Here is a 9,306-nt window from a genome sequence, read left to right as displayed (position 1 = left end):
TTCTGCTGAGGAGGCTTATGCGGGTTCTTCAAACACTGAACGGATCTCAGACAGGAAAGCAGTACAGGTGGCCATAACTGGATAGTTCCTGTCCCACTGAGGAGTAGCCCAAACCAGGGCCTTCCTGGTGAGGAGGCTGATGATGAACGCCACCTTGGAGAGCTCGGTGACAAACTGAGATGGCATTAACTCTATGTGCAGCGAGCACTGTGTAATGAAACCTCTGCACAGTTTGGGATCACCATCGTATTCATCGTGTTAGTCTTAGCCTTGGCTCTGGTGCCGGTGGACAAGCTGGGATGACAGGAGAAGTCGCAGGGGTAGTTCCTGGAACTGCCGCAGGAGTAATCAAAGGAGCATGATGCTGAGACTGAGAGTCAAGCACCTGTTGGAGAGCAGAAGCAACTTGGCCTAGAAGTTGTCCTTGGGCAGCAATCTGCTGCGACTGCCGGGCGACAACACTGGAAAGTTCAGCCAGTATCTGATGTGGCACCTTGATGAGGTCCATGGCCGGATCTTACTGTCAGGATTCAGAATCTGTGGACCCTCTGGACCACAGTGGGAGATGGTACTAGTCGACACTTCGGACTGGAGTCTAAGTGACACCTAGTCTTCACCAGAGCCCACCGCAAAGCGGGTTGGTCATGCTGCGTGGGGTACCACCAGGTTGTTCCACAGGTGCAACTAGCCTGCGGTGGCACCCGGGGTGACAGCAGGACAACAGCACAGGAAGGCATACTAGGACTCACGTGAAGAACACAGGAGCGGGCTCACGGATCAGGAACACAGGAACAGACTGGCACATGGATCAGGAACACAGGAGCAGAACCTCGGGAACACAGGAGGAGAAACTGGAATGCAGGATACACGGTAACACACAGGAACGCTTGGATACACACAGGAACGCTTGGATACACACAGGAATGTTTAGATACACGCAGGAACGCTTGGATACACACAGGAACGTTTGGATACACACAGTAATGCTTGGATACACACAGGAACTCTTGGATACACACAGGAACGCTTGGATACACAGGAGGGCTCTCTCTTCAGAGGAATGGCTTCAAGATCCGATGGGGAATGATGGGAGCTGTTAGATTAAATGCAAACCTGGAAGTGGCCAGTGCCAATCACTTGTGCACTGGGTACTTTAACTCTTGAAGTACTGCCGTGCGTGCCTTTGGGAGCGGCGCCGCTTGTGGGGCCTAGTCCGAACGGGAACCTGGAGAGGTAAGTCCATGGGAGCGGGGCCGGCGCCACGGAGATGGGCAAGGGAGCACCCGCGATCCGTGATATGGATCGCACGGGTGCCCGTGACAGTCACCAGTACCTCCGATAAACAGTAGTAGCGAAGTCACCGGCCAGGGCTTCTTTGCAGTAACTGTCTCTACAGAAACCAGCAATTCACAAGCATTATTTGAAGAAATTACAGTTTTGTTCATCAATTCTGAAAACCTGAGCACCGTTTGATGCAGCAGCAATGCACAGTGACTCACCGAGGGATCGTTTCAGCATATGGCGGTCATGCCGGTGGTACTCTAGGAATCAGCGACACCTAAATAGTATCCATCACAGGTTAGTGTATAAATCATTTTATTCAGTGTTATTCTTATTCTTATAATTCCCACTAATAGGCAGTGCAGGTAATTTGTATAAAATTGGATATATAGATTTGTGTATTTTCAGTTTTTGTTAATATATTATAATCATTTATATTTTCTTTAGGAGCGCAGTCAGAATGTATCCAGAAGATTATGACCTGACATCACCTGATACACCTGAATACCTGGATCCCTACAACCTGTAGGTTTATGTTTTATATCTGAGTGTGATGACATTGCACAGCATTCAGCATTCATCTTCTCCTAGTATAAGGATGTGCGTCCTGTGTATGGATGAGACGCTGCATGGAGGTTTCTGTGTATAATAACAAAGATGAGAGCAGAGGCTTCTAGAGACACTTTCTTATAGATTATGCAGAAAGTCACATTGTTACATCTGTATGTTCCGAGTACAAAATGGAGATTCTTGAAACTCTAAGGGGGTCATTTATCTTATTTCCCCCATTTTTGCGCCTGTTGTGAGTCTATTTTTTGCACCTCATTTGTCTTTGTCGTTTTGGCTCTTTGTTAAATGCAGTTTTTTTGCACCTTATTAGGTGCAAATTTTAAAAAAGGCGCAATTTGTTGAGCAAATCACACCACCGCCTTTCCTACCCATGGTCAGGACTGGAGAGTTATTGCCCAATTATTTGCCCCCATATAGGCGCAATAGAATAATAAATCAGACGCAAACATCTGTAAAGAGGCGCAATGTAATGATAAATAGGGCGCAACAATACACGGCGAACTGAGGCAAAAAAAAGACAATATGCAGCAAATAGGAGCAAAAACACAAATGTCAAGGAAATGATAAATGACGCCCTAAATCTTTCACCAGCCTAAACATCTCCCCATCATGTCTTCTCAGGTCATATGATGAGAACTACGAGACAAATTACACAACCGCTGACAAGATGGACGTTATACAGATAGTGACAATCACATCATTCAGCATCATTTTCCTTCTCGGGATTATCGGGAATGGATTAGTCATCTGGATTGCCGGATTCAGGATGAAGAAGACAATCAGTGCCGTGTGGTTCCTCCACCTGGCCATCGCGGACCTCCTGTGCTGCACTTCTCTTCCTATTATAATTGCAGGCTTGGTTTCAGATGATATGTGCCATTTTTCATCATCATTTCTATTCTGTGCCCTTTATTATACTCTGTTGCGTATAAACATGACCACTTGTTCTCTTCTCCTGACGGCCATGAGTATTGATCGCTGGGTATCGGTCATGTGGCCATTTTGGGCTAAAGTCTATAGGACACAGAAACTAGTGAGAATCACTGCAGGAATTATCTGGATGTTTAGTATACTATGGGTTGGTTTAATTATTATTTTAATGGATATTTTACCTATTTATAGTTATGAGAGCATTATTGAAACGAAGACTATTCTCCTGATCAGGTTTGTTCTAATGTTTGTGATCCCTTTCCTCATCATCTTCACGAGTTACGTCACCGTTTTTCTCAAACTAAGAAAAAGTAAGAGACGCCAGAGATCTCAGAGACCCTACAGGATCATCACCGCTGTTATATTGTGTTTCTTTATCTGCTGGGCTCCGTATTACATTTGGCCACTAGTACCTCTACATATCAGATATTATTTTACGGTAAATACTATTATTCTCATCCTGGTTTATCTTAACAGTTGTATCAACCCAATCATTTATGTTTTTATGGGTCAAGATTTCAGACAGGGTTTCCTGAAATCCATCCCCTTAAGGGTAGAAAAAGCCTTAAGTGAACCTCCCGATGACTCCGGGAGGGAACAAGAGAATCTTAACCTTGCCCCCACTGCAGGGGATCATATATAAAAAATGCTAGAAACAGCTTCATTGTATTCTGCAGCTAATGTACCTAATAAAGTGGCCGGTGAGTGTATATATGTATCCTGCTGTATGATTCCCTGTGGTATAAGTAGCTGTGGTCACATAATCTGATCCAATCTTTCAGAATTGATGAGAATTATTTTATCTGAGGATGAACTGCTGATGTCCATGATGAGATGAGGATCCATGATGGACACAGGATTATTGCTCCACACAAAATATGTCTCATATCCTCAAATAACTAAAAGTTTGGTCATTAATCATTAGGAGACTCTTGATGGTAAAGTGGCCAGAAACGTGGATCCTGTTGTTGTATTGTGAAGATCTTGTAATAGGACAGTTAAGGAAGAAGACATCTATATATACATGGGGGGGGGGATTTGTCAGGGCTTCTCTGCCAGAGAACCGTCGTAGAAGCAGTGAAATAATTGCAATTTCTAGCTGGATTTTGCATCATTTATACATAATAATAAAAAATACAACATATAAAATATAATGAAGAATTGTGATAATTATTTGTATGAAACAGAGATTTGGGCAAGATTGGTCCAAGTTTTGCGGGCCCCTGGCATAGGGTCCAATCTGGTGCCTGGTACTGAGATGACTGCCTACAGACACATAGTGTCAATACCTGATGCCCGCTAGCACAGCCAGCCAAGCCCTGACTTCCATCCTGATCGTGTTTGACAAAGACCTGAGTGTGGGTCGAAACGTCACACCTTTTGATCACTTCTGTGTAAATAAAATATCACTTTCTGGCATCAAAAAACCCACACGGAGTGCTTGGATTTACTTTTATTTGGATATTATCGGGGTGGGAACCCTAATCCTAAACAGCACCCAACATCGATGTGCGACCGCACAAATTAGATGGGTACTGAGATGATGTCACTGGCTGTATTTTATCACTAGACTACAAGATCTTATTACAGAACTTTCCACTCACACAGGGACAGATGGTGATGTTAAAACCTCCACTCCTCTAGGGGTAGAAGATGCCCCTTGTCTATGGTTATGGGGAAACCGCCTCTCTCCTAGGCGTAGAGGATGCCCCCTTGTCGTGGTCACAGGCCTAGGTATAAAAAAATCTTTTGGAGAGATCCTTGTTGTCAGAATGAAGAGGTAGTGGACCTACTGGACCACCGCGGATGATGACGTAATCCGACACCTGGGACTCTAAACTTAGAATTTAAGTGGCACCCTGTTTTCACCAGAGCCCGCCGCAAAGCAGGTTGGACTTGTTGTGGCAATGTACCACCAGGTTATTCCACAGTTGTGACTTTGTCCACTGTGGCAGCCAAGGCAAGGTACACAGACGTCAGGGAGAATCATAGTCGAGGACAGGCAGGAGGTCAGGACAGGCAGCAAGCAAGGGATCAGAGTTGGGGATGTAGCAACAAATTATGGCAGATGGAACAGGATCAAAGTCAAGCACGGAACCGAGGTCATAATTGAAGAGCGATAAACAAGCACAAGGCAAAGACACATGCTTTCTCAACGGCATAGAGCATGAAGATCCAGAAGGCAATGCAGGAAAGGCCGGCTTTTAACTATTTCTTGGAATGGCAAGCACCAATCAGCGGTGCAGTGGTCCTTTAAATCCTCGTGAGCTGGCACGCGTGCGTCCCAGGAGTTACAATATGCACACATAGTTGCGGGAGACGGAACAGGAATAGGGACAGCTGCGGGGCATGAGGGGCACAGGTGAGCCTGCAATCCGCGCTATGGGTCACAGAAGCACCCCTGACACTTGTACTGCCTGTTCTGGTCTTTGTACATTGTAATGAGATCTCCCCTAAGCCCTATTTTTTTCTAAACTAAATAACCCCAAGTTTACTAATCTGTCATTGTAATGATATTGTCTAGACTGTTTAGAACATAATTGTACATTTTGTTTCCATGGCCCAAGTGCATAGCCCAACCTTATATTTATCTACATATTTATCTCCTCCACCTTCCACCAATCCCTTTGTACTGTTATACTATTGGCCTCAGTATTAAATACTTTACACATCTTAGGATCATCTGCAAATATTGAAACTCTACTTTGTAAACAATTTATGAGGTCAATAATAAATATATTTAAAAGACGAGTCCTCAATATTGACCCTTGTGGCCAATATTGGCCTCCATGCAGCCCTTCCTCAGTAATTATATACCCCATGTTGCCTTCCTCTAGAAATGCCTTGCCCCATGCAGCTTCCCCCAGTAATTATGTCTACAATGCAGACCTTCTACAGCAATGATATGCCCCATGCAGCCTTCTTCAATAATGATATGCCCCATGATGGCCTCCTCCAGTAATGATGTGCCCCATGTTTCCCTTGTCCAGTAATGATGTGCCCCATGAAGCCATCCACAGTAATGTTGTGCCCCATGCAGACCTCCTTCAGTAGTGAGATGCCCCATGTTGCCTTCCTCTAGTAATGATATGCCCCATGCAGACCTCCCCCGTAATGATATGTCCCATGCAGTCCTCCCCCAGTAATGATGTGTTCCATGCAGCCCTCCCCAGTAATGATATGTCCCATGCAGCCCTCCCCCAGTAATGATATGTCCCATGCAGCCCTCCCCCAGTAATGATATACCCCATGATAACCTCCCCCAGTAATGATATGCCCCATGCAGCCCTCCCCTGGTAATGATATTCCCCATGCAGACCTCCCCCAGTAATGATATGTCCCATGCATGCCTCACCCAGTAATGATATGCCCCATGCAGACCTCACACCAGTAATAATATGCCCCAAGCAGCCCTCCCCCAGTAATGATATGCCCCATGAAGCCTTCTACCAGTAATTATATGCCCCATGCAGACCTCCCACCAGTAATGGTATGTCCCATGCAGCCCTTCCCCAGTAATCATATGGCTGTCCTCTTCCAGTAATGATGTTCAATGTAAAATGTAACTAAGGTCGAGATGTATCACTGCTCAAGCCTTGTTGTCACCAGAATTATCAGCAGTTACAATCATCTGTGATGAGTTGAGTTCCTGTCTCTTATTTATCACTTTACTTTAGGTGCAATATAGGCGCAATGTTGAATTTCAGGCACTTACATGTGATCCTCCTATAAGCTCATCTCTCTGCTTCTCTCCCGCACCCCAGCAGGAGAATGACCCCCACAGCAGACCCTAGGTGTGTAACACCCTGCACCCAGTGACCTCCTCTACAGTGGCTTCTCCTGGAGGGGATCCCCCAGTGCTGGACATTTCTGGACTTTTGTTTACTTTTACAGAAATCTGACATCTTATCATGTTCTTATCATGAGATGATTTCTCAAAATATTACATCGGTTTGGCCCTATGAGACATTATCCAGATAGAAGCAGAATATTTTCATTCATTGTTTTGTGAAATGATGTAAAAGAAGCAAAAACAAAATAATTTGCCACCACAGAAGCAGAAAAATATTGTTTCTAAGCGGTAGATCCCCAGGAATATAGAAGCGATTGGCTGAGCAGCAGCGCAGTGGTACTACACAGTGTGGTACTAAATGCCCCCTGCAGTACCCTACCGTACAGTACGGTGCGGTACTACATGCCCCTTGCCTCCCACCTCTGCCTGGCGGAGTAGTAGCGCCCCTCTACAGTACAGTGCGGTACTAAATGCCCCCTGCCCTCCACCTCTGCCTGGCTGAGCAGTAGCGCCCCTCTACAGTACGCTGTAGTACTACATATAGTCTCCTGCCCTCTACCTCTGCCTGGCTGAGCAGCAGCGCCTCTCTCCAGTACAGTGGGGTACTACATATAGTCTCCTACCCTCTACCTCTGCCTGGCTGAGCAGTAGCGCCTCTCTACAGTACATTACGATACTACATATAGTCTCCTGCCCTAGATGAGCAGCAGCGCCTCTCTACAGTACAGTGGGGTACTACATATAGTCTTCTGCCCTCTACCTCTGCCTGGCTGAGCAGTAGCGCCTCTCTATAGTGCAGTGGGGTACTACATATAGTCTCCTGCCCTCTACCTCTGCCTGGATGAGCAGCAGCGCCTCTCTAGAGTAGAGTGCGGTACTACATATAGTCTCCTGCCTTCTACCTCTGCCTGGCTGAGCAGTCTCCTCTCTCTTCAGTACAATTTGGTACTACATACAGTCTCCTGCCTTCTACCTCTGCCTGGCTGAGCAGTAGCGCCTCTCTACAGTACAGTGCGGTACTACATATAGTCTCCTGCCTTCTACCTCTGCCTGGCTGAGCAGTGGCGCCTCTCTACAGTACAGTGCGGTACTACATACAGTCTCCTGCCCTCTACCTCTGCCTGGATGAGCAGCAGCGCCTCTCTAGAGTAGAGTGCGGTACTACATAGAGTCTCCTGCCCTCTACCTCTGCCTGGCTGAGCAGTCTCCTCTCTCTTCAGTACAATTTGGTACTACATACAGTCTCCTGCCTTCTACCTCTGCCTGGCTGAGCAGTAGCGCCTCTCTACAGTACAGTGCGGTACTACATATAGTCTCCTGCCTTCTACCTCTGCCTGGCTGAGCAGTGGCGCCTCTCTACAGAACAGTGCGGTACTACATATAGTCTCTTGCCCTCTATCTCTGCCTGACTGAGCAGTAGCGCCTCTCTACAGTACAGTGGGGTACTACATAGAGTCTCCTGCCCTCTACCTCTCCCTGGCTGAGCAGTAGCACCTCTCTACAGTACAGTGGCGTACTACATGCCCCCTGCCCTCTACCTCTGCCTGGCTGAGCAGTAGCGCCTCTGTTCAGTACAGTGTGGTACTACATAGAGTCTCCTGCCCTCTACCTCTGCCTGGCTGAGCAGTAGCGCCTCTCTACAGTACAGTGGGGTACTACATATAGTCTCCTACCCTCTACCTCTGCCTGGCTGAGCAGTATCCCCTCTCTACAGTACATTGTGGTACTACATATAGTCTCCTGCCCTCTACCTCTGCCTGGCTGAGCAGTAGCGCCTCTCTACAGTATAGTGTGGTACTACATAGAGTCTCCTGCCCTCTACCTCTGCCTGGCTGAGCAGTAGCGCCTCTCTACAGTACAGTGCGGTAGAATATATTGGGGATTATATACTTAGGGTCTCGGATCACACTTTCGTTGGACTGTTCCCGATTTTCGGGATTTTCACAGCTTTGACAGGTATTTAACAGGGGTTTGCCTTGGGATTGTGTCATACGCGATCCAATTTTGCCAAACATGCCTTGCTACATGTGTTGCTATATTCTAATACCTCTAACTTTTTTCATAATTAAGCACCACCAGCTGGTGCTTTATTTGACACAAACCTTTTTAGCAGTTTTTATTAAAAATGTTATGCTTGTCATGTGTAATTTGCTCATCATTTGGTATAAGTAGACTTTTATTTGTTAAAGGGGTTATCCAAGAGTATATAAATTAGCGACAGGCTGCGACTGGCTTTTTTAAAAAAATTACTGAGCAGTACTCACCTCCTCCGTAACTCCGGGGGTCCCGCACTGCGGTCCATCTGATCCGTACCTCTGTTTGTTTTCAGGGGCACGGGATCCGCGCTCGGGGAGCTTCTGGCTGGCATAGGTGGCTGGTCACTCCCATCCATCCCTATCTCTTAGCGTTTTAAGCGTTGGGATATGTCAACGGATGGGAGTGGCCGGCAGGTAAGATCCGGCCTTGGACCCCGCCAGGGTTCCGCTACATAAACTAGCTGATCATCCCTCGATTGTGGTCCAGCAGTCCCCCCAGATTCCCACGCAAGGTGAACAGCTCAGACAGGTCACCGCTATGCTGCAGCAGTTAATCGCCACTCAGCAACAGCGTCACATGCGGCTTTTCCTGCTACTCCAGTTTGTGCAGGGACTTTATCACCCAGTGCTCCCTGCACATTGAGTTTATGCTGCAGCTCTAATGTTGCGTTCATCATCAGCCTCCTCTCTGGGAAG

At 46.7% G+C, this 9,306-nt stretch overlaps 1 protein-coding gene across 1 annotated transcript; it reads left to right on the top strand.

The window, feature by feature from the left end:
- The first annotated feature begins 1,742 nt into the window (after positions 1-1,742).
- LOC140065832 (C5a anaphylatoxin chemotactic receptor 1-like) lies at positions 1,743-3,424 on the top strand. Its single transcript, XM_072113388.1, has 2 exons — positions 1,743-1,806; positions 2,473-3,424. Exon 2 carries the CDS (start codon positions 2,519-2,521, stop codon positions 3,422-3,424), a length of 906 nt encoding a protein of 301 aa, XP_071969489.1. The 5' UTR covers positions 1,743-1,806; positions 2,473-2,518.
- The last annotated feature ends 5,882 nt before the right edge of the window (positions 3,425-9,306 follow it).

Source organism: Engystomops pustulosus, chromosome 6 (genome assembly GCF_040894005.1).
Source record: "Engystomops pustulosus chromosome 6, aEngPut4.maternal, whole genome shotgun sequence".
Classification (NCBI taxonomy): domain Eukaryota; kingdom Metazoa; phylum Chordata; class Amphibia; order Anura; family Leptodactylidae; genus Engystomops; species Engystomops pustulosus.
Note: the sequence above shows the minus strand (reverse complement) of the source record. Positions and strands in the feature narration are given on the sequence as shown.